Genomic DNA, 26861 nt, shown 5'->3' with positions numbered 1-26861 from the left:
GAACGTGCACGGCCAGAGGGGCGCCTTTTTCCTCCCCATGCAGAGGGTACCCCGGCGTTCAGTCAGTGGCCCAGCCCACGGCAACCCCGCAGCCAGCTCCCCGGGGACTCTCGGCAGGGCGGCAGCTGCCGGCTTCTCCTCCACCGCCACCACGGCCAGCTGCCGCCGAGCCACAGCCCCGCTGAGCAGGGAGCTGTTCGGGGCATTGCCTCCTGCCTCCGTAAGGACCCCGTCCTCTGAGCCCAGCACTGGGCCAGGCCCCTGGCCGCAGGCCCCGCTGTGAGAGGCCGTCTCCACTAGCACGTGCCCAGGGCTCTGGAGAGGGACGCAGCGGTCCTTCCTTCGCCTCTCCCCCCACCGACCTGGAGCTAGACTTGCGGCCGACCTGGGGCGGGAGCCGGCCTGAGCTTCTCGCCTCTCCAAGCCCATCCGGGCCTTCAGTCCCAGCGGCCCCTCGCCGGTCCTCAAACTCGTGCGTCCCGAGCGCTGAGGCTGTGTCTGGCGTGTGAATCAGCAGCACTTCTGACGAAGCTGTCGCCTAGTAGGTGCTCGCTTAAACGTGGGGAAGGGAAGGCAGAGGCGGGGAGACACTGGTGCAGAGGGGAGGCCCTGCTTTTCCTCCGGATGCCTCTGCAGCAGCTCCCAGACCGTGGCGTCCCCGGGCCAGCCGCGGCCTTATGAACTCTTCCTGGATTTGGATCCGGTCGGTGTGCTGTGGCGGCTCCCACCGCGTCCCCCTCTCTCCCGTGTCCTGCAGCCCCTCCCGAGTTCCCGGGCTGCACACACACAGGCTTCCCACGCGAGGCCCGGTCTGCCTACGCAGGGCCGCTCTCTGCTCCAGGAAGCCGCCGGTGGTTTGCACAGGACCCAGACTCGCCACCTGGCCCCCAGAATTAACCACCACGTGTGATCGCCCGGCCAACGGCCCTCAGGCACCCCCGCTGGTGTTTGTGACCCTGGCTACGGCAGGGCTCCGAGGGCTCCCTTGCTTCAGGGCCCCCCCTCCACTGGCGGGGGCTGGGTCAGCAGCAGGGCCCCCAGAGCCCGGAGGGAAGCATGGCAGTGGCAGGCACCCGGCAACAGCCCCAAGAGCTCGGGGAGCGTTCCCTCTGTGCCCGGCGCTGTGTTGACTTCTACACACACACGACCTCGCTCGGACCCTCCCCCCACACCCCCGCGAGTCAGCTGTGGGGCTCCCTGTCTTGCAAATGGGGAGAAGGAGGCCTGCACAGGTCGAGGAGCTTGTACAAGGTCATGGTCATCAGTGGCTGCACCGGGCATGAACCCCCCTCTGACGGAGTCTGGCGCAGCAGTTCTCAGCCCTGGGCAGCTTCACCCTCCAGGGACAAGGGACGATGTCTGGAGGCGCTTGGTGCGTCACCCCAGAGGGGTGGGGGTGACGGGAGGAGCTACTGGATGGAGACCAGGGGGGCTCTGTCCCCAAAGGTCCACGGTGCCGAGAGGGCTTTAGACGCCTTATTCTCAAGTGCAAGCTCAGAGCTGTCCCACCGTGGAGCTGCAGAGGCCCCAGCCAGGGCAGCGGGTTCAGGGCCTGGGGGAAGACAGGACCCCAGGAGACCGGGGGCAATGGGCAGGGTCACAAGGCCCCGTTGTCCCAGCCCTGGGCCGAGACAGGCTGGGCTGCAGGAGCCAAGGCCAGATCCCGGCCCTGGGAGCCAGGACCGGGGGTCAGGGCCGGCGAGAGACTCCCCCGAGTGGAGACTCCTCACGTAGGTGGGTTGGGGCACCAGCCGGCCGTCATTACGAGGGTCTGCGGGGACCGGGGGCAGCGCACCTTGAGCGTGTCCAGGCCCCGGGGGTGCCCGCTCCCCTGCCTCCCCAACCCCGGCCACTCCACGGCGGGTCTTCACGGCGTTGCTTGGATGTCCCCGCGCTGTTTGGGCCCAGGAGCAAAGCGCGGTCTGCTGACTTATACAGGGTCTTCTGTGTGAGGACACGGTGCAGTGCGGCTTTGCGAAATCCTCGATGAGAGGATTTGCGAAACCCTCGATGGGAGGGGCAGGCCTCCGCCCCTCCGTCCCGCACACGCCTGCCTGGCTGCCTCCCCACAGGACCCCGGGGTCCTCTGGGCACAGGTGGGGCCTCTTGCCTTCCACGCACACCATTTCCTCTCCCCTCCCCAGGCCGGGTAGACTTCTCCAGACTTTCGGCTGCGAGTGGCACCGGGAAGGCAGGACCGGGTGGCCGCGGGGCTGCCCCAGAGCGCCCCCTGCCTACGGCCAGTGACACATTCCCACAGGAGGCACCCACTGCCGTGGCCAGGTGGGAGGAGGACGTGGCCTGTGGCTCTGGTGGCTCACCTGTGTTCCCACCCAGGAGTCCCATGGACTAATGTCCCCACCCACAAGGCCAGGAAGAGCCACCAAACTGCCCACTGCTCCACCCACGGGAGCGAGGGGTTTAGTCCCAGTTGAACTAAGATTTTTTTTTTTTTGGGCTAAAGAGTCATTCTAACACGGGACCTAAAGGCACCTCGTCGAACACATTGCGATTTGTTTTAGACACCTCGACGGTACATTTCCTAGCATTTGTGTTCCCAGCGATTGCAGCAGTCTGCTGGAGATCTTTTGGGGGGTGAATTTTGAAAGACAATTGAGGGTAATTCGGCTTCAATGCACAGGGCTCTGGGGATCTTGACTTTTCTCCTTTAAAAGGCAGGTGTTTGGGGAAGGTGGAGGGGGCCTGCGTGTGTGAGACACACACACACACACACACACACACACGCAGACAGAGGCTGCTCCCAGCGGGCAGGCACCCCACACGGAGACGCCAGGGGGGCGCCACGGCTTGGGAGGCGGGGCAAACCCGGGGACCTTGAGTCCGGGGGACTGATGTGTAGTTCCGGCCCCAGCCCGTCAGAGCACCGGGACTTTCGGCAAGACGCACGGCCTCTTCGAGCCGCTTTTCTTCATCTCCAGAATAGGGATCTTACCCCCCACCTGGGGGGGGCTCTGTCAGGGCCAGGCCGGTCGCCGTGCGTGGAAGTCGTTGGCCAGCAGCAGCGCGGTCCTCGTCGAACCTGCGATGTTACCGCCACTGTTCTACCGCAGCGCGAGCATGGAACGTGGCGCCGGCCCGCGCTGGGAAGCGTGCTAGGAGCCCCGAGCTGACTCCGCGCGGGCGCTCTTTACCCCCGAGGGCTCACGGTCCGCACCGTGTGCCAGGTCCTCGGGGTCTCCCCGTGAGCAAGACAGAAAGGTCCCCGCCTTTCTGGAGCGCAGCTTCCAAGGGTGGGGGGGGAGGGGGCGTCGAACACGGACACAGGGAGGAAGTCGATGATGTGGAATGGGGGAGAGGCGTGCAGCCCCGTGGGGAGGTGAGGAGGGGAGGGGAGGCCGCAGACTTTACCGGTGTGGCCGCAGTGTGCCCATTAAGGAGAGGACGTCTGAACAAAGACCTCAGGGAGCGGAGTCAGCCATGCAGAAGAGCCTTCCTGGCACGCGGAGCAGAGCCCCAGGGCGGCCGCGCACCTGGCGCGGGTGAAGAACCACAAGGAGGTGGAGGGGAGATGGGCAGTGAGGGCGCGGAGGGAGCAGGGCGCTGGGACGGGCTCCTGGGCCTGCAGGACCCCGGCCCTCACCCGGAATAAGACGAGGGGCCCTGGGAGAGTTTCGAGCACAGGAGTGATGTGCTCTGATTCCCCCTTTAAAGGGCCGCTGTGGTTGCCATGTGGAGAACAGACTGTAGGGGCGGGCTGGAAGCAAGCCAGCCCCTGTGCACGGGCTGGACCCGGTGGGGGCGGGGAGAGGTGCGGACGAGCCGGATTCTAGGTCCAGAGCCAGTGTGACTTGCCTTCAGATTGGATGGGGGATGGAGGATGGGGGGTGGGGGTGGGAGGGGAAGGCGGGATCCCAGGGGACACTCCAAGGTTGTGGGCCTGAGCGGTCGGAAGGAGGGCGAGGACGGTGGGCCGAGAGCAGGAGCTTCGTCGTGGGGGCACGAAGGCGGAGCCCCTGGGAGAGACCCAGGCGGAGACACCGAGTGGACAGTTGCGTATCCGAGTCTACAGGATACACAAACTTTGCGTATCCCCTCGGGAGAGGGGACTACACCGGAGGCAAACTTCGGTGGTTGTCAACACCTAGGTGGCCTTTGAAGCTATGACGTCAGACACGGTCACCAAGGAAGTGATTGTGGGGGAGTGACGAGGGCCCGGGCCTGAGGCCTGAAGCACTTGCACACTGCGAGGGGAGGTGAGCTGGAAACGCAGGCAGGGGAGCACCCTGCAGTCAGGGCGAGAGAGCATGTCCGAGAGGAGAGGGGAGAGGGGCCCACTGTGTGGAGCGAGCTCATCCGTGGCCCCGACAGGAGCGTTTCCGGTGGAGCAGTGAGTAGGACAAGCGCTGGGAAGAACTGGGATCGGGGATAAGCAAAGACGGTGAAAGGAGACAACGCTCATGAGCGAATGGAGACAACGCTAGTGAGAAGTTCTAAGCTCTGTTGCAGCTGGGCAGTGGCCAACAGGATGAGCAGGCGGAGGAGTGGAAGGACTTTGCCTGCTGCCTGTCAGGTGGCTTCCGGCAATGAGGGGGAAGCTGGCCCGTTGGGTGGGGTGGAAGAGAACCACTGGAGCGATGTCCCTGATGACCAGCGGGCAGGGCAGGTGGCTCCGGACCAGAGCACATGTCACTCCCATAGGAACCAGAGAGAGAGCTACCGGGAAGTAGAGGGGGTTGTGGGAGTCTCTGGAAGTTTCTTCCATTTTCCCAGTAAAGCAAGAAGCAAGGGCATCAGCCAGGGGTGAAGAGGAGAGGAGGCGGTGGGGGTCAGAGTAGGGAAACGAGGAGGACCCGTGTCAGAGTGGGACTGGGAACGGAAGCGGACGGACCGGGGACGGGCTGGGATGGCAAGGCTGCGTGAGGCCACTGAAGTCTGTGCTCCCGAAGTGACAGCGAGGCCAGGTCAGGGCGGGAGTGTGTGTCCCTCCAGCCACCGTCAGGTGCTGGGCGCAGGGGAGGAGTTGGTGAGGCCGGATTTGACCCTTCAGTACGGAAGCCATTAACATGTGCAAGGGCGGTCAGCGGGGCGCCTCTTCTAGTGTGTGTGTTTCCCCACCACTTCAAAGAGGAGAGTCTATATGTACGGGTGTCGTTGCAAGGAGGGAGGCAGGGCAGAGAGGTGGGCCAGAGGTCCCGGTAGCGTCACAGGCACTGGGGTCCGGGGCACTAGAGAGAGTGGTCAGAGAGTGGGGGGCTTGAGCCTGGCATCGGGTGGGGGCGGCAGAGGCTGGCATGGCAAGGTTCCAGAGGTGGCCCTGGCGTAAGGGGCTGAGGGAGGGGCAGGGTCGCTGGAGGAGAGGTGGCAGGGAACCCAGGCCGGAGGACCTGCAAAGCAGCAGGAAGTGGACAGGGACAGTCACACCGGCGGGTGGGACAGTGAGCAGGGAGCTGGAACCCTCAGGAAGTGAAGGCTTCATGTCTGGGGGTCAGATGCAAAGCTAGGGGGGCCTGTAGGCAGCCGGCATGGGACAAAGGGGGTCCTACCCCACCTTGCCCAGCAGTGGGGGGAGGGGTCTGGGGAAAATATCCTGCGGGGCACCCACCTTCTGTCGCAGGAAAGCAAAAGGGGTGTTGGATGAAGGGGCCGAGTGGACTGGAGGTGTTGCTCATGACGGGCCGCAGGGTGGAAGGGCCCGGGTCGGCGGGAGAGGGGAGCAGAAGCGGGGTCCGTAGAGCCTGACGAAGCCACGTGTGCAGAGCCGAGGGGGGTCTGGGGCTTTCTGTGGCCCGGGGAGGCAGGGGCAGCCGGGGCAGCCGTGTGTGCGGGGAGGCGGCGTGTGGGGCTCCCTGGGAGGAAGTGCATCCCAGACCCTGTGAGCGGGGCTCCCCCTCGACTCGGGTGGAGCCGCCGACAGCGGGGGACCAGGTTCCCGGGCTGCCATCGTGGGCGTTCTATCTGTACATTCCATTGCCCACGGCCAGTTGGGTTCATTTCCCCCACAATGTCTTCAAGGAAAGGCAGATGAGCCCTCTCCTGTGTTCGGTGTTCTTCGCTCAGGTGGCGTGCCAGAGCTCAGAATGCAGCGAGCGGTGGGCAGAAGTCCCTCCGACCACCCAGTCGGAGCAGAAGCTGAGGCCTCAGCAGCTTTCCAGGGGGCGGGGGCGGGGCCTTCGGTCACCATGACGTGGTCCCGACACCGGCCATGCAGTGCATGCAGCCAAGGGTCCTCCCAGCCCGGGGAGCATGGAGGCCCAGGTCCGTGCTCGAGGCTTGGTGCCGGGGGACAGCTCTGTCCAGCTCAGGTCCTGCGGCCTTCTCGGAGGCCGGGAGTAAGGCAGCAGCGTCCGGTCTCAGAGATGAGAACAAGGGCACGTGGAGAGTGGGAGCCCGCCCAGGACCAGGGAGCCAGCCACGAGAAGTCACCACGCTGTCTCCTGAATCTGGTCCCCGCTCCCCACACTGTGAAGACAGTGAGGACTGGACCAGCGTCTGCTGACAGCCCTGGAGACGGGGCAGGGTGTCCCAGGGGCTCCGGCATCTGGGCGCTGGCAGGAGCGGGGCTTCGGTCAGCGGTCAGTGGGGATGGCCCCAGCCAGAGACAGAGGGTCCAGTGCGGAATGGGTGGGGTCCCCCAGCCCTGCGGATGGAGGTAGGCTCCTGGACTCAGGGCGGAGGGGCCGGAAGGGTTGCTTCTGCTTGGTGTCTCGACAGCCTGCAAGCCCTGAGGCCTCGGGTCCCCCTTCGTGTGCCCTTGCATTCGCCCTGACTCCAGCTGGTCCGGAGGGAGAGGCCGTGAACGGGACGGTTCTATGGGACGGCCCTGCTGCCCCAGCAGGCAGAGGGAGCCACGCTCCCTCCCAGCCCCTGGGCTGCCGGGGGCGGCGGGGCGGGTAGAGGGACGCTCAGGGTCCCACACTAACACCACGCCGTGACCAGCGCCATCCGTGCCAAAACAGGGACCAGGCCAGCGTGGCTCCTCCTCGCCCGGAGCCACACACTGTTGGGCAGGAACCGTTACAAGAGGCCACCGCAAGGATGGTGGCCACGGGGCAGAGAACATGGGTTGAGGATCTCAAACGAGCCCCCCCTTCCCTCCGGGCTGCGCAGGCCCCTCTCCGCCCCTCACCGGGGGCTCTAGCATCCTGATGTCCCACACTGCCTGCGGGTGAGGGGCGGGGAGGGGGTCTCGGAGCCCCCCGCAGACTGAGGAAACCCACGCAGGCAAAGAGAGGAAGGACATTCTCCTTTGACTGACCTTTACCGTGCACTTGCTTACCCTGTGCAGACCGCAGGACCCCAAGGCTAGGCCCTGCACTGCCCCGAGGCTGACAGCCCCCCTTGAGGTGGATGCATGTGTGGGGGGGGGGGCCTGCGGCATCGCTGTGGGTGAGCAGTGCCCGCCCACTGACTTGGCGTGGTCCTGCTGTGTCGTCTCCCTCTCCTTCCCGTCCCATCTGCCCTGGTCTCGCACGTGTCGGTCTCATGGAACCCTCGCGTTTCAGGGCAGGGCGGCCCTTCTTTCATCCCTGAGGAAGCCGCAGGACACTGACTTGCCCAAGGTCACACAACTGTTTGGCGGCCCTGCTCTGTCTTTGTTTGTGTTTCCACTTCTTTCTGTCGTATTCGTCTCCCCGGTGTGTGCACAGCTGACACAGGGAGGCAAAGTCTCCCCGAGAGACAGACAGCCCCCCTGGACACCAGGTCCCGGGCACAGAGCCGCTCTTGCCCGAAAAGAGAGAGGTGCCCAGCGCCGCTGTGCGCTGGCCTGGGACGGGGTTGGAGATGGAGGTGGTGCAGCCCGGTGCCCCCAGGCCCATGGTCTGGCCTGCCCAGGCCCTGGCTGCTGGCTGGAGGAAGCCCCTCCACTCGCCTCTGGGGGCTGGGCCTGGCCCTCTGGCCTGTCCAGGGCTAAGCCCTGAAGGTAGGCTGGGGCAGAGCTGCCCCTGGGCCCCCTTTGGGCAAGCCCTGGGGTTTAGGGACAGGAAGGAAAGTGGGCCTTGTGGAGGCTGGGTGTGGGGATGGTCCAGGACGCAGAAATCAGGGGTCTTCAGCCTGAGAGCTCTGGTGGTCCCACTTCATCCCCACTCTCCCTCTCCCTCTCTCTCTCTCTCTCTCTCTCTCTCTCTCTCTCTCTCTCTCTCTCTCACACACACACACACACACACACACACACACCCAATCCCACCGATCTGCTGCGATCTGCGATCTGCGAGGGCAGTCCCATTCTGCTCGGGAAGCTTTATTGCTGGGGCAGGGGGAAAAGGAGGCAGCAGACAGAGGTCCCCTCCCTGCAGCCCGCTTTCCTTTGTTCCTCCCCGGCCTCCCTCCCTCCTCCCCGGCTTCCCTCCCCCCTCCTCCTCACATTCTCCGCCGTCCTCCCCCCCTCCTCCTCCCCCGGAGCGGGGTCCCCGTCATGGGACCTCCACAGAAGACGGGAGGTTGGGATCGGGGCGTGGGCCCTAGCCCAGGTGCCCATCCTCCCGCAGGGAAGGAGTTAAGTCTCCTCGCTGCATCCCTCCGCCCTCCTCGGCTCCCCCCGCCGCCCCAGTCCTGCAGCTAGGCCCTGGGCTGACCTTCACCGGCAGGGAGGCCGCAGTGCGCATGCCCGGCCCGGCTCCGGCAGGGCTCCCGCTACGGCCCGGGCCCGGGCCCGAGAGGGCGAGGGGCACAGCGGCAGACCGGGACGCGCCCCCAGCGCTTGGCGCGGCTGGGGGGCGGGGGGCGGCGAGCTGTCCCGCCGGCCGCGGCGCATCTCTCCCTGCCTGCGCGGGGAGCGGCGCTTTGCCATTTGGTGCCGGTGGTGCTTCGGCGACGAGGGAAGGAGAGATGGGGGGACGGCAGGGGGGACTCCGGCTCCGGGCCGCCCGGACAAGCGCACGTCCCAGTCGGAGCGCGGCCTGGGCTGGTCGGCCTGGGCACCGGGGACTGGGAAGAAGCCCTCTGCCAGCTGGAACCGGGTGCTTTGCGTGGCCGCCTCCCCACCCGGCAGGGGAAAGTGGCGGGGCACTGCCGAGCGCCCTTGGGGGGGCTGAGCGGTCGGGGATCCTGGCCTTTGTGACGTGGACGGTTTCTGCCGGGGCAGCACCCTGGCGCCTCCGCCTTCTGGCCCGAAGGCTCCCTCGGGTCCGCCCCTCTGGGGTAGCCCTTTAAAGAGAGGGCGCGCAGACGTGTCTGCGGGCGGTGGGGGCTTTGTGCCTGCGGCCTCGTGAGCGCGATGTGGCGCTGGTTAAGGTGTGCCCGCAAGCGCAGATCCCTGCGCCCCCGTCCCCTGGTGTTTGCCTTACTGCGTGTGCCTGGTGCGTGAGGCCCGCATGTGTGCATTCTGTGCCGCGGGGGGTGTATCTCCCAGGAGCTGGCTGCAGGGGCAGCCCTGGTCCGGGCTTGGCCCGGGAAGAAGTTATCTATGAACCTGAGTGATACCAGCTCCCGGGTTCCACCATCACCCTTGGTCTAACCCCCTCCTGCACCTCTACCACACAGACCAAGCCCCTCAGGAATGCTGGGCAGCCTCACCCTCAGACTCCCCAGGAGCTGGGGGTGCCCACCCACCTCCTCTTTCCAAAAGGCGTCTCCAGGAATGGAGAACTGTGCTTTACACAAAGCCTACAGAGGTTTACCTGTGCCCGGTCCCCCAGAAGCTTCCCCAAGGCCTGCGGTTTCACCTGTCCGTGCTAGAAGCACCCTCAGAAAGTGGGGGTGCCCATGGTGACTCACACCATCAGGTAGGTGGCCGGGGATGAGTACCCTCCTCTGGCCGCCGAGCTGTGGGTGGCCACAGGCGTTAGCAGGCATGTGGCCATGTGGGTGCTTGTGCCCAGGCATGGGGGGGGGGACAAACGGTGGGGCTCAAACCCAGCCCCTGACTTCAGGGGGCCACCACCTACTTGGGAAACCCAACCCAACCCACACGAAGCGCAGGGCACATCAGACCGAGTCAGCCCAGTGCCGGTCCGTGGCACGGGGAAGACGGCAGTGACATTCGGAGAAGAGGAAGAGCTGTGTACGCGAGTGGGACCAGAGAAGGCTTCTTGGGGGCGGTGGGGCCTGAGCCGGGCTTTGAAGGACGCGTCTGGTCTGAACAGGCAGAAGGGAGGTAGAGAGCATTCCAGAATATGGAGAGCGGAGGCTTAGAAATGGCAATGGTGAGGGGTTTTGGAAGTTAGTGAACCTCCCCAGGTTGCCTGTGGCCAGCCTCACGGCCTGTCCCCTCTCCCCCCACCCATCCCCAGGGTCCAGGCTCCGTGGACAAGGGTCTGCAGTGAAACCTGGGTAGACATTTGGTAGGAAGGGCGTCACGTGTCCTCTCTGGCCTTTCAGGGGACTGACAGCAGGTGGCCAAGTGGCCCAGGAGCCACGAAGGTCCAGGGAAAACCGGGGTGCAGTCAGTCCGGACTCCCCGAATGGAATACTGCCACGGTTCTCTGTCCTGACCTCAGAAGGCGCTCTACAGGGTGGAGGGCCGGCCCTTCCCCCCACCCTGGTGCCATGCTGGACCTGGAGGGCCTAACTGCAAATAAGTTTTCCACCACATCGCCCTGCCCCACCTGGATTCCGACAGTGCAGCCCCGCCAAGGCCCATAGACATGACCCACTGTGGTGCCCAAACCCACGGGGGCTCTTCCTCCAGAAGGAGGAGAAAGGGGTGTGGTCTCCGGGGACAGGGGGGCGGTGCCAAGGCTCCCAGCCTGTGGATCTCAGGACTTGCCCCGCCCATTTCCTGTCCCTCCTTCACCCAAGGGACTGCCAGCTCCCACCGCACCAGCCTTCTGGAGCTCCTTCATAACCCTTCCCCTACCTCTGCTCTCTCTGGGGTCTTCAGGTTGGCCCTAGCACCCCCAGCAGCCCCGGGCCCGCTCAGCCCCCTACCCTACCCCCGGTTCCAAAGCCAGCAGGCCTGCTCTCCCGGCTCCCTCTCCCCATCCGTCCACAACACCCCCGCCAGCGCCTTGCCTTCCCCCACATTCCTCTCTTCCTGTTCTCATGAGCCTCATCCACCGCCCTCTTTCCAAAATACACCCCCTAGTGCCCTGACTTTCACACATAGAGACAAACAAAGACTCACAGACCCAGAAATAGACTCACACGAAGCTGGGAGACACAGGCCAGGTCCCGCCACGCACGCAGGCACGCACGCACGCACCCCCCGCGCGCGCCCTCTCGCACCCGCGGCTCCCCTGGAGGGAGGCACACAGAGAAGGCATTTGTCTGTGCACGCACATCCACACCCACCGCCGTGCCCACACGAGGGTGCAGGCACACTCGCGGGCAGACAAGGGCGCACACATCTGTGGACGCAGGGGACACCGCCTCCCCGGCACACCCACCGCCGCGGCCGCCGCCGGCGGGCGCGGGAGGAAGGCCCGGCCCGGGCTCCGGCTCCCCCCATCCCTCCCGGAGAATGTTTCCCTGCTCGGGCTGCCAGGTCTCTGGGGAAAGGGCCTCAGAAATGCAGCAGGAGCCACTTGGGGGAAAGTTGGAACTGACTGTTCCCTGCCCGGCCCTGCCGCCGGATTCCCTAACCGAGAAACTATTTGTGGCGAGAGCCTGGTGGCCGGCGAGCCCCCTGCCACCTCCCTCGCGTCCCCTCCCCGCGCCGCCTCCCGCGGGCCTCGGGCGGCCTCGGCTGCAGTGCCGCTCGCTGCCCAGCGCCCCGGAGCCGGGCTCGCCGGCGCGCCCCGCCGCTTATCTGCGCTGTTTGGACAACGAGGGTTGGAAAGGCAGGCTTTGCTGTCCCCGCCGAGTCAACAGGCAGACCCCGGGCCGCCGGACTATTTCTGTCTTATCAGTGCAGGAATGCGGCAGCCGCGGCGGCGGGCGGCGGCGGCGGCGGCGGCGGGCGGGCGGCGGCGGCGTGGGCCGTGGGCCGTCAGGGCAGCCCTGAAGGGGCCCCCTCCCCACTCCGCTCGAGTAGAAGTGTGAGAGAGCCCAGCAGGACTCAGAGGGGAGAGTTGGAGGAAAAAAAAGGCAGAAAAGGGAAAGAAAGAGGAAGAGAGAAAGAGAGTGAGAGGAGCCGCTGCGCCCACCCCGATGGCCGCGGACGAAGTTGCCGGAGGGGCGCGCAAAGCCACGAAAAGCAAACTTTTTGAGTTTCTGGTCCATGGGGTGGTGAGTGGGGGAAAGTTAGCGGGGGAGGGGAGCGAGCTGGCGCGGGCTGAATGGAGGGATGATCGGGAGAGGCCGGGAGGGGGGCCCTGCGCTCCCACCAGCTCGCGGGGGGCGCCACGGGCTCGCGGCCCGGCCCCGGGACTGTGCCGGCGCGCTGGCGCCCCAGCACGTCCTCGGGCGGGCGGCCGGCCGGCCGGGGATGGGTGCCCGGCGATGGGCTCTTGTCAGGGGCTGGGGGTGGGACTTGGGGACTGTCCCCCCCAAGTGGGGGGGTCCCCCCTGTACCAGGCGTGTTTTCTGCGATTCTTTCCCTTGCGGGCCCAGGGGTTACCCCAGCCCTGGGGGTGGGGGTGGGGGACATGGCGTGGGCTGGGCTGGCTGCTCGTGGTGGCTTGGGAGGGTGGTGGAGTGTCTCTCTGACTGTATCTCGGGAGCAAGGAGCAGGTGACCCCTGGAGGCACCGCGGGCAGGAAGCTCTCCCGCTGAACAATCTCTGCATCCTATCAGGAGGGCTGTGGGGTTCTGCCGATGGTCTCTGCCACCCGGCTCTGAGCCAGGCCCTCTCTGCATGGGCAGACCCCAGAGGAAGGGGTCCCAGGATCCCATTGGCCGACTCAGCCACCCAAAGCTGATGTCCTTGATGCCTCAAAGGTGTGAAGGAAGGGCTGGAGTCAGGGACGGGAGGCCTAGACACCAAAGGGACAGGGCAGCGCTGTCCTGCCAGGGGCAGGCTTGAGAGGCACACGGGGGACCCGAGGGAGCCCAGGGCCACCCGAGGGCGTGGAAGCCTCCCGCCGAGGCCACGGGGCCCAGGTGGAGAGGGGTGTGGAGGGCAGCAGCAGCAGCGGGGAGGCAGGAGCTCCAGAACTTGGGGTGGGAGCCGGTATGGGAGAGGCAGTCAGGTTGACCGCGGCCAAATTTGGTTCGGAGCCCAGGGAAGGCATGCCCCAGCGAGGGCGGCCGGCGTCCCTAGAATCTCGGCCCTTCACAGGGATGGCCCTGGTGGCCGCCACGGCTCTCTGGGGCCTCTTCAGCGGAGGAGCGAGTGTCACTGACCTTGACAAACGGGAGGAGAGCTGATAGGGAAAGTGGGATTCCTGGGGTGGCCTGTCCTCCGGCCAGAGCCCCTGGGATAACCTCCCAGGGGTGCTTGTGCTGGCTAGCTGCGTGACCAGCCCTCACCTCGCTGCCCGGGACACTCCCTTTTCGAAAGCCCATCCAGGAGGGAGAAAGGCTACACGTGTGGACTTTTTCACTTGGCCGACTCAGAGCCTCAGTTCTGGAGCGGCCGTGAGCCCCCATGCGCCACTCCTGGTGCCCCGGCTGGCTGCGCTGGTGGAGAATGGCCGGGCCGGGCTCCATTCTGGGCCACGGCCCTGGAGGTGTGAGTGACAGGGTCAGGTGGGTCGGGGAGGCAGGCCCATGGACAAGCCGCTTTCACTGGGGGAGAGATGGACAGAGACAGCTGGCCGGCCGGGGGTTAGGGTTAGACAGTGCCGGGCTGGAGGGGGAGTTGGCAGTGAGGAGGGGTTCACGAGCTGGGGGCGGGGGTCAGGGCTCCTCCTTGTGTCTGGGGGGCAGCTGCACTCCCGGGGGCAAAGTGGTAGAGTTTCAATGATAACAGAGCACGGGGTTGGCACCCCCTGCTCCCCGATCTTCCTTCTGCTCTCTGCTCGCCCCAGTCCCCATCCCACCCACCCTCCGCGCTCTGTCCCGGAATCCGGACAAGCGGGGTTTGCGAAGCCTGTGACACACTTCCCTCGGTGTGTTTGCATCTCGTCTGCATCCCATCCCAGCGCCTGGACAGTGTCAAGGGAACACACCTGCCTCCTGTCCTCTCCACGGCCCCCTCCGAGCCCTGAGCCCGGAGCTATGACCTCACCGGGGTGGGGTGGGAAGTGGAGGATGTGATGGGACCCCCTCTGGTGATTCAGGCCGACAGGAAGGCAGAGAAGGATGTGAGAGGAAATGTGGCTGCTTCTGGCCTCCCCCAGCGCTCCGGGCCCGTCCACCTCCGCGGGCCCCCCTGCTGCCCTCCCGGGCAGAGAGAATGCTCACCCCCTCAGCCCCTTGGGTGGCCCCCAGCCCCACCCCCAGCCTTCACCTTGGGATCAAATTATAGAGGCCCCTGGGGGTGGAAGCTTGGAATCAGCCCACGGGGGTAAGGGGTGGGGGCTGAGGGGTCAAAAGCAGGGCCCCAGAGACAAGAGTGGGTGGAGGTGGGGGCAGGGGGGGCGCAGGCAAGGCGGGACCGCCCAGGAAGCAGGGCATGAGTGCAGAGAGGGGCCTGAAGGAGGCCCGCGGGGAGCTAAGACCCCATCCTGGGCGGAGCAGCAGGCACCTGGGAGCCCTGGCCGCTTAATGCTGCCTTTGCCAGGAGGAGCTGCGTGACCTTGGCTAGGTCGCTCTCTCCTCGAGCCACGGTTGCCTCATCTGTCAAGTGGGGACGGAAGGATCCGCTCCGTCTGCCTTACAGGGGAGCGTGAGGATGTGCACATCCTTTGAAAAGGTTGAAAGGCGCCATTAATATTCATTTTCGCGGTACCTTCCGCAAATCCGAGGCTGGCAATGCCCCGTGCAGTTGCCTGGCTTCAGTTAGCTTCCTGCAGCGAGACGCAAAGCCCCCTCCGCCGAGGCGGCGCGGTTCCGGCGCCCCTGCCCCTCCCACCCTCGCTCACGCCGGCTGCAGCAGGGTCACCGGCCGGGGGTTTGGGGTGGGGGAGACGCGGCTCACCGCGCCTGGAGCCGGGACCGGGTCTGACCCACGGGCGCCCGTTTCTGCTTCGCTCCCGCCCCCCACCCCCACCCCAGCGCCCCGGGATGCCGTCTGGAGCCCGGATGCCCCACCAGGGGGCGCCCATGGGCCCCCCGGGCTCCCCGTACATGGGCAGCCCCGCCGTGCGACCCGGCCTGGCCCCCGCGGGCATGGAGCCCGCCCGCAAGAGAGCAGCGCCCCCGCCCGGCCAGAGCCAGGCCCAGAGCCAGGGCCAGCCGGTACCCACCGCCCCCGCGCGGAGCCGCAGGTGAGTGGGGCCCAGCGCGGAGGGGGCGGGCCGCAGGGACGGGGTGGGCGAGCAGCGGGATTGGCAGGGGCGGGGAGGAATGACCAGCGGGGAGCCCGGCGTCCTGAGAGGGATGCCCTCTGGAGGGGTGGACTGAGGGGGCACCGCTCTGGTTCCTTTGTGTGCCCACCGTAGGCAGGCTGCGGCCGTCGCGCCCTTCCCCGTGTCACCTGCTCCGTCCCTCTCTCCACCCCTCGTTCCCGGGTTCTGGGCGATGCTTCAGTCTTTTGGGGTTGGGGAGGGGGAGGTGGGGGCTGGCAGGAGGACGGAGAGCAGAGAGCTGTGGGACCGTGTTTCTCAAAGTGGGGCTGTCCGGCGCACCTTCCCCAGCATCCCCTGGCGGGGCTGTTAAAAAGCTGCACGCGGGTCTTGGCAACCTGGGTGCCTGGCCGGGGAGGGGTGGGGGGTGGGGCGGTGGGGCTTGGGAATTTGCCCTGTGGGTGGGGGTGGGGGGTTCTGCCCAGGGGTGCTCCCAGGTGATTCTTAGGTACCCGGAGGTTGAAGGGCTGTCATATTCTGTCCTCTGGACCAGGCGTGCCCCCAGGGCACCAGGGGCCAGTCCATGTCCTTGTTAGAGCCAGCTGGTGCCCCCCCCCCCAAGCGCCTGCTGTGCCTGACGAGACGCCCCTGTGGGTTTCACTGTTTAGCCCTCACACATGCTTCCTGTGCTTGCCAGATGGGGTCCTGTAAGATGAATCCTATGGATTTTACCTCGCTATTTGATATTTTTTACACATCAGGGAGAATTCTCTGTTCTCAGGAATCCTATGATGAATGCCTTTTGCAGCGCACGAGCCTCTGATTTATTTTGTATGAACGGAGAGTTTCACATCGATAATTCGTTCAAAGCACAATCAGACTTTTAATGGAATGCTCTTGCCTAGCCTTAAGATTTTGGGGCAGGGAGGGGCAGCGGTTGAGAGCACCACACGGGGGCAGTGTAGAGCCATCCTTTAGGCTGGGTTCTCAGCTAAGAACTCGCCAAGAATTTCCTGGGGTGGTTTGGGAGTCAGATGCAGCTAGTGGGGTCAAGAAGAATCCGATTCCAGCCCGAAGTCACGTCCTACAGAAACATGCCCCCCCCACACCCCACGCTCCCTCTGGATCCCCATGGGTGTGTCCCCGAGTCCAAGGCAGGAGCACCCTTTGCCTGTCTGAGGCTCCTCCCAAGCCTAGGGTGGCAGGGGTGCAGTCCTCACCAGCTCCATGCCGTCACCTCCTGCTCCAGGGGTTGGGGTCCGGGGGTCGGCTGCCCTCCCTTGGACCGTGCACCCCAGCTCAGCAGCCCAGGCGAGTCCTCCGGAGCCACCCTCCCTGTCCTCTGCCCTCCCTCCTTCCCCGGCTTCTCCCAAACACTTTGCAGCTCCCCTGCTGCAGACCCTCCTAAGTCTCCGTTTGTCTGGCTCTGAGGAGGTGGCGGGGCAGGAGCGGGCTCCCAGGCCAGAGAGAGGACAGTGTCCTCTGCTCCCCAAGAGAGGACAGGGCGCCAGTGCCACACACGACCATCCATGGTCGCAGCCCCTTGGGCGGGCGGAGGATCGGGCTGTGGGAACCCCAGCCGGGCGGGCAGAGATGTCGGGATAATTTAGCAGGTGGCCTCGTTACTCCCAGATCTGTCGCCATGGTAACCTGGTTTTTTCTTTAAAAAATGTACAGTGCCAAGAGGAGGAAGATGGCTGACAAAATCCTCCCTCAAAGGGTGAGTGCCTTTCACAGCAGCCCCCAGCTCGCCCCCACCCCTTCCTGTCCCACCCCCTCTCCCTCCACCCCTCCCACCTCATTTGTCTCCCCGCCCCCCTAAGGAGCAGGGCTGCAGCGGTCACAGTCACTTTTACTTTTTATTTAAAAAGCTAATTAAGAAGTGAGGTTCCCCAGGCCAGAAGGAGGGGGTGGGGCAGAGGGAAGGAGCAGAATCGTCAAGGGGAGGTAGCATCCTGGGCCTGGGGTGCCGTGGGCTGTACTCCGGTGGTCCCGAGGCAGACGGAGCTGGGCGGGGGGTCGGAGCACAGCTGAGACATCAGTTGGAGCGGCCGGGTGAGGTGCCAGGGCAGAGGCAAGCCGCCACATCCCCTAAGTTTCCGAGGGACCCCCAGGCCCTAGCCATGGTGTAGACACCCGAAGGAAGCCCAGAGGCTGGGTGGCGGAAGAAAGGACAAGAGGAGGAAGCGAAGCTGCAGAGTTTGCTGGGCCCCACGGTGGCTCCAGCTCCCCTAGCGATGAAATAAATGCACGGGTCTCTCTAGACGAGGGAGAAGCAGTTTTTCTCCCTAAAGCATGAAGCCACTGCTGCTGGAGACGGCATCTGAGGAGAGGTCTCGTGGCCACTCTCGAAGTCCCAGAGCCGGCCAGCTCCCCTCCGTGTCCCTATGCCCTGGCATCCCAGGACATGCCCACATTCCACCTAGAAGATGGGCTGAGCGCCCGGCCCCCCCCCCCTTGCTCTTTCTCTTCCAGATCCGGGAGCTGGTCCCCGAGTCCCAGGCTTACATGGACCTCCTGGCGTTCGAGAGGAAACTGGACCAAACCATCATGCGGAAGCGGGTGGACATCCAGGAGGCTCTGAAGAGGCCGATGAAGGTGCCTCCGTCTGGGGGCGGGAAGAGGGCTCTGCGTCCTGGTCCCAGAAGGGCAAAGCGGGGGGTGGCCCCGGGGGTGGGCACCCAGGGTTCACTCTGGGGGACCCTCTTTTATTTCCTCAGCAAAAGCGGAAGCTGCGTCTTTATATCTCCAACACTTTTAACCCCGCGAAGCCCGACGCGGAGGATTCCGATGGCAGCATCGCCTCCTGGGAGCTGCGGGTGGAAGGGAAGCTCCTGGATGACGTACGTCCCGGCCCAGGTCTCTCCGGGTGTCCTGGGGTGGGTACGGGGCTGGGCTGAGGGCCGAGGAGGTGTCTGCACTGAGGGTTAGGGCGTCAGCCCTAGCTGGGGTGGGGGGGGCTGGCCTTGAGAGACAGCCAGGGTGCAGAGGCCTGCTTCTAACCTTGCCGCCCTACCCAACCAGCCCCGCCCCCTCCCAGTTCATTCCGCCCCCACAGTCCCCGTTCTGCCCCCACGGTCCCTGTTGCTCTCCCACAGCCCAGCAAGCAGAAGCGAAAGTTCTCTTCCTTCTTCAAGAGTTTGGTCATCGAGCTGGACAAAGACCTCTATGGCCCCGACAACCACCTGGTCGAGGTGAGGCCCAGGCCCCGCTTGCCCCGGGGACTGCCTTCCTTCCGCTGGCCCCAGTCCCGCCGTCCCATCCGCCGCACAGATCTGCCTCAGGGACCGCCCCAGAGCCCCAGGGCCCAGCAGCCCAGATGGGCCTGAGACGTGACCCGGCTCTCTCCCCGCGGACAGTGGCACCGGACGCCCACCACCCAGGAGACGGACGGGTTCCAGGTGAAGCGGCCAGGGGACCTGAGTGTGCGCTGCACGCTGCTGCTCATGCTGGACTACCAGGTCTGCACCAGCCCCCACCCCAGCCGGCACGAGGCCCTCTGGGGGGGGGCACCCCCACGCCCTTTCTCTGGGACACATCCCGAGAGGCCCCGCCCTCCTCTCTGCCCCCCTTCTCCGGAAGCACGTTCCCAAGGAGCCCCGATCCCTGCGTCTCTCCCACCCCCACCCCGGTCCCAGGCCGCCTGGGCTCTCTTCCCACTCCCTCATTGCCGCGGGCGCCTTTCCCAGCCCCCCCAGTTCAAACTGGACCCCCGCCTGGCCCGGCTGCTGGGGCTGCACACGCAGAGCCGCTCGGCCATCGTCCAGGCCCTGTGGCAGTACGTGAAGACCAACAGGCTGCAGGACTCCCACGACAAGGAGTACATCAACGGGGACAAGTATTTCCAGCAGGTACCCTGGACGCCGGGATGGGACGCGGGGAGCAGGCCACGTCAACGGTAGGGGAAGTGCCTCCCCTGAGGGAGTTCCGCCCCTGCCTCCCAGATACCCCAGGCTTTAGAAACGGCAGTCACGGTCTCACAGCCAGAGGTCGGGGCCCCGCTCCTCCAGGCTGGGGCACGGCGCGGGTCTGTGCTGCATTTCTGCCGCCCCTGGCCGGGAAGACCGGGAGCTCTGCACGGCTTGTGGGAATGTAATATTCTTGGCACTTGCAGCTGGGCCCCTGGGTTCTAGGCCTGGTCCTGACGACCCTGGGCGAGTGACTGAGCCACTGAGAACCTTGTTCCTTGTCCGTCCCATCTAAGCCGCGGGGCAGTGAGGAAAATGCAGTTACTATGAAAGGGACTTGGCGAAAATTCATTCTACTGAAGTAGAGATTATCCATACGTTAGAAATAAATACAGCAGACACACCTGAGGCGTGGAAAGAGCAGGTGGTGTTTATTGAGCCCGGAGCAGGTGCCGTGTTCCCCGCACCTGGTGTTCCGATGCACTGAATTCTCACCTGGGTCCTGGCGGTGGGCAGTGTCCTCACCCCCACTCGAGGGAGGGAGACGCTGGGGTTTGGGCCGTCAAGGAACTTGCTCAGGCCGCACGGTGCGTGGTGGGCGCTGGATCCGCACCCCGGCAGGCTGACCCGGGCCCATGCCCGCGTGCTGCACCGCCCCGCACCGCCCGCAGGCCCCCTGGGCCCAGCCCGTCAACACTGAGCAAGGAGACTTGTTCCCGGCTCCTCGCGTCCCCTCCACAGTGGAAGGGTCTAGAACCGTAGCTATGCTCTTTGCAAGCACCAAAGAGCGGCCTCTCTCTCCCCCACCCCAGATTTTTGATTGTCCCCGGCTGAAGTTTTCCGAGATCCCCCAGCGCCTCACCGCTCTGCTGCTGCCCCCTGACCCCATCGTCATCAACCATGTCATCAGGTGAGCCCCCCCCCGCTTGGGCTTGCTCCTCAGATCAGGGAATCGTTGGTCCTGCCCTTGCTGTCCCTCCCTTCCCTGCGCCCCCGCCCTCCCCACCGCCTCTGCCCCCAGGGCCCGCGGCCTCTGTGGGGGCGGGTGAAGGCCAAGGGCTGGGCTTCCCGGCAGCGTGGACCCGTCGGACCAGAAGAAGACTGCATGCTACGACATTGACGTGGAGGTCGAGGAGCCGCTGAAGGGGCAGATGAGCAGCTTCCTCCTGTCCACGGCCAACCAGCAGGAGATCAGCGCTCTGGACAGCAAGGTGGGGCCGGGGCCCAGAGCTGCCGTGGGAGGTTAGCCCGGAAGGGACGGAGCACACACAGAACGGGCACGGGCACGGGCCTGTGGGGGGCCGGGGACGTGTGAACCCCCTTCCCTGGGACTGTCCTTCAGAGGGACGGCAGCAGCCCTTCCCCCGCCGGCCTCCCACCTCCCTCCCGTCTTCTCCCGCGTCACCCCGGCCAGGTGAAAGCGCCTGTCTTTCTACCTGTAGATCCACGAGACGATTGAGTCCATAAACCAGCTCAAGATCCAGAGGGACTTCATGCTAAGCTTCTCCAGAGACCCCAAAGGCTACATCCAAGACCTGCTCTGCTCGCAGAGCCGGGACCTCAAGGTGAAGGGGACGGGGGGGGGGGGCGCTGGATGGGAGACAAGCATATGGGGAGGACAGCAAAGGTTGTACACAGGGCCACGAGGGGGAGCTGACCCCTCTGCTCCCTCCCAGGTGATGACAGATGTGGCGGGCAACCCCGAGGAGGAGCGCCGGGCCGAGTTCTACCACCAGCCCTGGTCCCAGGAAGCCGTCAGCCGCTACTTCTACTGCAAGGTGCAGAGGGGCCCGGAGGCCCCAGGCCCCCCTCCTCGCCTGGAGAAACCTCCCTTCTCGGTCTTGTCGGGCGCCCGCGCCACTCCACCGTGCCCCTCACCTCGTGGGAGCCCTCCCTGCTCCCTGATGCTCTTCCGGGGCGGGCGGGCCGGCGGGCGGCTGGTCGGGGTCGTCGCGTCCCTCGCCAGCAGCACCGTAACCCTGCTCCTGCTCTGGTTTCTCTAAAGATCCAGCAGCGCAGGCAGGAGCTGGAGCAGTCGCTGGTGGTGCGCAACACCTAGGAGCGCCGCGAGGGGGCGCCGCGGGCCGGGGCCGCCCGGCCCCCCCGGGGCTCCGCCGTCACCCCTCTGCTGCCCGCCTGCCTTCCGGTGAGGCGGGGAACTGGATTAAAGGTCGTGCATCTGACAGCCGCTGTGTGGTCATTGGCAACTGGGAGAGAGGAGGAGAGGGGAGGCGGTGGGTCCACAACCTCCCCGGCCCCTCCCTCGGATCCTCCCCCCGACTCCGTTTCCCTCGACCTGAAAACACTTCGGCAGAAGACACTTTTAATCACGTTTTCTTATTAAAAAAAAAAAATACAGCCACGAGCTCTCCATCTGTCCGTCCGTCTCGCCGCGCCCTCCGCGGGCTGAGGCGGAAGGGGCCCCCCGCCCCCGCGCCGGGGCGCTAGGTGCTGTTGCCCTGCTCCTGCTCGAACAGCGCCACCGCGAGCTGCGCGCGGCCCGCCAGCCCCTCCAGGTTGCTCAGGCGGCAGCGGTGGTAGAGTTCCTCGCTGAGCCGGGGGCTGCAGTCGCGCAGGGAGAACTTCTGCACCAGCCCTGGCTCCACGGCCCGGAAGAGGTGGAGCCCTGAGAACCGGAGGAACACATCCATCACCTCCAGCCCCTCCAGGGCTTCCTCCTCTTCCTGGCCCGCCAGTTCCGCAGCCAGCCGCGCGCGGGCCGCCAGGTAGTCGGCGTTGTAGAAGCAGCCCTCCGCGGACGCCTGGCGGTCGAACCGGCCTCCGCCGGGAGCCCCCCGGGCGGGGTCGGCGCCCGGAGGGGATGGGGGGTCGGGGCCAGCCCCCGCGGGTCCCGGGGCGGACCTCTGCGGTGCCAGGGCGGGGTGGAACTCCTGGAAGTGCACGGGAAAGAAGGCCTGCCAGCCGGAGATGGCGTTCATGCGGCAGCGGTTGAGCACCTCGGCCGCGGGCCGGGTCCACACCGTGGTGAGGAAGAAAAGCGTGTCTACCGGGTGCTTCTTAGACACCACGTCCATGAGCCGCACCTGGGAAGGGGCGTCGGCCCGCACCGCGAGCCAGGCCAGCCTCGTCCCCGGGTACCGCCGCTCCAGCTCGGCCGCCGCGGACTTCACCCCGAGAAACGGGTCCAGGGCCCCTCGGCCGCCCTCCCGCGGCCCGTAGACCAGCAACAGGGTGAGCAGCGCGTGCTCCCGCGGCTCCAGGACGCCGGCTGCGAAGGCCTCGAGGAAAGCGGGGGCTGCGGCGGCCTCGGCCACCAGAAGGGGCAGCACCAGCTGCACGCGGGTGGCCTCGGTGACGTAGGGCATCGGCAGGATCTCCACGCGGCTCAGCGGCCGCAGCAGGCTGACCCTGCGGGCCAGCGCGCGCCGGTGCCCGCGCTGCGTCACGGCCTCCAGCAGCAGGTCCAGCGTGTACTCCATGCCCCGCGCGGGGTCGAAGCGCCGGTAGCCGTTGAGCAGCCGCTGCTTCTGGAAGCGCAGGCGAGGCTGGTAGCGCCGATTCAGCTGCTCCAGAGCCGTCTCCACCGCGTCGCCCACGTCCGCGCGGCTGGCCCCTTGCAGCGGGCACTTGGGCGCCCCGTCCGCGCACGAGAAGATGTGCTGCTCTGTAAAGTAGTCCCAGCCCAGCACCTCAAACCGAGAGCGCGGCGTGAACGGGGCCGGCAGCCCCACGGGCCAGCTCAGCCCGGCCTCCCCCTCGGGGGTCAGCGCGGTCAGGTTCCGGATCTGAGCCTGGTTGAGAGGGACACACAGTCAGTTCCCGGGTAGGCAGTGAGGACCCGACCTGTCCTGGGCTCCCAGCTCTGTCCTGGCACTTAGTGGGGTGCTCCTGGGCTGGTCACTCCCTTCCCTGCACCTCACGTTCCTGGTCGGTAAGCACAGGAGAAACATGAGTCGCACCCGGTGCACAGGTGCAGTGAGGAGGCGGTGGGGCGGGGGCAGAAGGATGGTAGGGCATTCTCCAATGGAAGGAGCTCCACAGCGACCCCCTCCCATACCCAGGGAGCCCCCATCCTCCGGACAACCGGACCTTCGTGTTCACCTGTTCTTCCCCTCCGACAACCCCACAGTCGACCAGGATATTCTGCTACCCTTGGGTGTCTTAGGGACAGCGCTAGAAGTCTGGGGACTTTTGGGTTGTTGCGTCTTCCCTGCAGCGGCACTGTTGGAGAGGAGCTAGAACTATTCTAGGCACCGTACGGCGTCCCGAGCTCCAGAGTTCACCTGCAGACCCTTCTAACCGCATCCCAGCCTTCCCGGGAGCTGACGGGGTGCTCCACCTGGGCCCAGGAGCCCGTTCTCTCCGGAGTCAGCCTCCAGCTGCGGCCCAGGCTCACCTGCAGTTGCTCTATCTCACTGTACACGCGCTCCAGCTCCAGTGCGCTGAAGCGCTTGTGCAGCCGGTACATGAGGGTCCCCTCGGAGACGGGGTGCACTGCGAAGGCGCTCAGGAAAGCCGGGCTCCCCTCCTTCTCGGGGTCTCTGTTTTTGGCCAGTTCAAACGAGCGGTACTGCTGCCCCTGGAGGGACCAATCAGCCTGATCAGTGCGGCGCACAGAGGGCCCCCTGTCCCAGCCACACCAACCAAAACAATGTCCCCCCGACCACTGCCACCACTATCAAGGGACAGGGGAGCAGGAGCCCCGTCCAGTGTCCCCTGAACCTTGGCCTTACCCTCACCACCACATTTTGGAAAAAAGAATGTTCAGTAGGCAACTAAGGGTGCTCTCTTCCCCAGAAAGCCACAGCTACGAGCCACCCAGTACTCTTAAGAATCTGTCTCCTTTTCCGGTCCCTCTAGGGGCAGCTAGCTCTCGGGGCAGCTCTGCAGGAGAATGGCCCTCTAGAACATTCCCAGGAGGCTCAAAACTGTGCGTGTGGCAGGGGAGGGGGCAGATGGGGGGAGGCCTGATGAACAGAAGACGCCTTTCTGCCATGGTCAGGGTCACTGACAACATGCCACTCTTGACAGCCCCCTGGGGTCGAAGGCTGCCCGAGGTGAGCAGCGGCAGCCCGAGGGGCACTCAGCGTCCGTGAAGGACCAAACGGCGGCCCCAGGGGCTGCAGGGAGGGAGCCGGCAGCGCCCAGCCCTCAGACCAACCCCTCAGGCACTACCCAGTTGTCAGGGACCGGGGCTGACGTGAAAGGGCTGTCACCTGGTGCTGCGAGACACAGCCGACACCCAGGGAGTCGATGAGGCAGCGGCCGAGCCACTCGTCGGGACGGGCGCTGAGGATGTCCCCCCGGCAGCCGTCCAGATGTGGCCGCAGCCGAAGCAGGAGGCTCCGCGACAACAGGTAGCCAAAGCCGCCGTGGCAGTAGCGGGCCTGCTCGCCGGCGCCAATGAACTCCTCTGCCCGGCCCAGGTACAGGTCCTGGTTGATGCTGAGGTGGCCGGCGAGGGCTGCCAGGCGGGGGGCCTGCACGTACGTGTCGTCCTGCATGATGAAGAACCAGTCGTAGTCGGCCCCGAAGTGCGTGTGAAGGTGGCGCAGGGTCTCGGACATGAGCCAGGCCGGGCGCTCGTCCCCGTGTGATACCACCTGCATCCCCGCTGGAGCCCGGGTCCCTCGCTGCCCAGTGAAGTAGAGCAACCGAGGGAAGTGGTGGGCCACCGTGCGGTTCACGGCCACGGCCAAAGTGGACAGCGTGGCCCGGGAAGTCAGGACTGCCACCAGCAACCGCTCCCGAGAGCCCAGCTCTGTCTGGATGTATCGGGTCCTGTGGAGACACCAACCCATCAGGGGCCAGCTCCCTCATTTCTAGGAACCCAGCTTGTGCGGCATGGACATCCCCCAGGACCCAGTGAGTTGGAGGGGAGCAAAGAGGAGCAAGAGACCTCATCAATACCAGTTAGCGCCTGGGGAAAGCGTGCTCTGAACGGCAGACACGAGAATCGATTTGGTGAGGGGTCCGCTAATGACAGATTACATGAAGTCCATGCAATTCCTACCCTATTTAAGACATCCAACACTAATGGAACACCAATGGGTGAGACTTGCTTAGACTGAGGAGGAGGGAAAAAATAGGCACAAACCATGATGGTATGAATTACTGCAAGCAGCCTAACACGGATTCTCAGCGAAGGCAGCCAAGGCCAGGGCTTGGAGCAGCCCTACACTGGGGTCGGGGGGCACGCAGCTCTCACCTGAGCACCTTCTTGTAAGGCTTGTTGGGGTCCCTGTAGTAGGGGACAATGCGGGGCTTGAAGTCTTCATCGCTCTGGTCCAGCCGAGTTCTGGAGTCGGGATTCTGCGGCCCTCCGGGTTCCCCCACAGCCTCTACACAGGGGTCTTCTCCCTCGCCTTGGATCCAGGAAACCCGCAAGAGGCTCAGGCTGCACCCCAGGGACAGCCCCAGGATGAGGGGCAGTGCTGGGCGCAGCAGGGCCAACAGGGAGCTCAGGCGCATGGTGGCGGGCCCTGCCGTGTGCGCGCCCTGGAGGGCACAGCCTTGAGGACCGATCCGTGGGCTGATGGGCGCCAGGCCAGGAGTGGGCCTGCAGCTTTAACCAGGACACCTGCGGCCAGTGAGGTTGGCCACGGAGTGAGGCGTGTTCACGTCCAGGCCCAGCATCCCCAGGAAGCTGGACTGGCCGGTCTTCACAATCCTGACTGCCTGATCTTCCGTCACCCAAGTGCCAGATCTAACCCTCGGTCCAAATGGTAATATTAGAATCAATTTCACTCATTAATGGCTTATGGCCCGTCTTCCAGTGGAAAGAGGAGGAAATGAAGTTCAACCCTGCAAAGTCTGACTGGAAAAGGAGGACTACACACTTCTGCAGACTAAGTCAAGCGCCAGCAACCACTGATGAAGAGAGGAAAAGCCCGTGACTCGTCAGAACCGGGGCCCCTGCTAGAGGAGCCTCCTCAGCAGGCCTTGCCCGAAGAGCGCCAGGCTGGGGGCACATTTCTCACTCAGTTCACTGAAGGGGTGCTGGATCGGGGCCTCCTTCTACTCCACTCCCCCGTGTTGAGGAAACACAGGGCTGGAGGGGCCCCTCCTCCCAGTCAGGAGTGGTCAGGAGCCACTGGCATGGCCCGCAGACGTCCTGGCCACCAAAGGAGGGGAGCAGATGAGGGCACCGGCCGGGAGAGCCGCTCAGGGGCGCACGGCAGCTGATGGAGCCTTCCAGCAGCACATGCTTCTCCCAATCCCAGATGCTGAGAGCCCCGGGCTGCCCGCCTCCCTCTCACGGGGGACAGGAGGCAAATCACAGTAACTCCGGCTATGGAAGAGCCATTCGGTGTCTGGCTTTACCAGGGCCCCGGGCACCCCGACCAAACCAAACCGAGACGACGAGAAGCAGCGGAAGGCAGCGCAGGGATCCCGGAAAGGCACACCGAGCCTCGGCTGGCTGCGGCCGTGGCCGTGCCAGGCCCAGCGCCCTTGCTCTGTCTCTCAGCGATCACAGACCACTTCCAGTCCTGGAAAGAAGGCTCAAAGCGACTTTTAGCCGGTAGTCTCAAAACAAAAATAAAACTGGCTGCGTCACGGAGCTGCCGAGGGGCTGCAGACTCAGTTCCGCTTGTTCGGACAGTGGGACTGGGAGGGGAGTGTCAAGACCCCGAGCCCAGGCCCTTCGGCAGGGGCAACAGCCCTGCCTGCGCCCGCGGGCGACAGGCCACAAGGGAAAGCCCGAAGCCCGCGGTGGGGAGGCCCCTGCGGCAGGACCAGGGGCGATCGGACAAAGGATGTGATCGCCGCGACCAGCGCCGTCCCGGGGAGCAGGGGGGCGAGGGCGTGGGGGTGGGACCTGCGCCTGTCGTGGGGAGCGGCGCCCCTGTCGTCCTTGTGGGGGTGGGGAGGGTGGGGAAAGAGG

General features: G+C 65.5%; 2 protein-coding genes across 3 annotated transcripts in view; one reads left to right on the top strand and one right to left on the bottom strand.

Annotated features, from left to right (window-relative positions):
* Window positions 1–21373, top strand: part of SMARCD3 (SWI/SNF related, matrix associated, actin dependent regulator of chromatin, subfamily d, member 3) — a 31897-nt gene extending 10524 nt beyond the window's left edge. Inside the window, exons 1-13 of one of the 2 annotated variants that reach the window (XM_045837761.1) lie at window positions 11541–12066; window positions 14878–15089; window positions 16785–16827; window positions 17583–17705; window positions 17828–17950; window positions 18206–18301; window positions 18467–18568; window positions 18797–18958; window positions 19828–19925; window positions 20091–20226; window positions 20458–20580; window positions 20692–20793; window positions 21021–21373. In XM_045837761.1, coding sequence (XP_045693717.1) covers window positions 11989–12066; window positions 14878–15089; window positions 16785–16827; window positions 17583–17705; window positions 17828–17950; window positions 18206–18301; window positions 18467–18568; window positions 18797–18958; window positions 19828–19925; window positions 20091–20226; window positions 20458–20580; window positions 20692–20793; window positions 21021–21074 — 1452 coding nt within the window. In that variant the 5' untranslated portion in view covers window positions 11541–11988 and the 3' untranslated portion in view covers window positions 21075–21373. Of the gene's footprint in view, window positions 1–11540; window positions 12067–14877; window positions 15090–16784; window positions 16828–17582; window positions 17706–17827; window positions 17951–18205; window positions 18302–18466; window positions 18569–18796; window positions 18959–19827; window positions 19926–20090; window positions 20227–20457; window positions 20581–20691; window positions 20794–21020 lie in introns of those variants that run through there. The other variant, XM_045837762.1, reaches the window with a different exon arrangement.
* Window positions 21322–26861, bottom strand: CHPF2 (chondroitin polymerizing factor 2). The gene is made up of 4 exons (XM_045837760.1): window positions 25185–26861; window positions 24193–24757; window positions 23373–23555; window positions 21322–22767 (listed from the first exon to the last, which is right to left on the bottom strand). Exons 1-4 carry the CDS (start codon window positions 25445–25447, stop codon window positions 21460–21462), a joined length of 2319 nt encoding a protein of 772 aa, XP_045693716.1. The 5' UTR covers window positions 25448–26861; the 3' UTR covers window positions 21322–21459.

This window comes from Phyllostomus hastatus, unplaced genomic scaffold, assembly GCF_019186645.2.
Source record: "Phyllostomus hastatus isolate PE091 unplaced genomic scaffold, TTU_PhHast_1.1 phas_contig_244, whole genome shotgun sequence".
NCBI lineage: Eukaryota > Metazoa > Chordata > Mammalia > Chiroptera > Phyllostomidae > Phyllostomus > Phyllostomus hastatus.
This window is presented reverse-complemented; position numbering and strand designations above follow the sequence as displayed.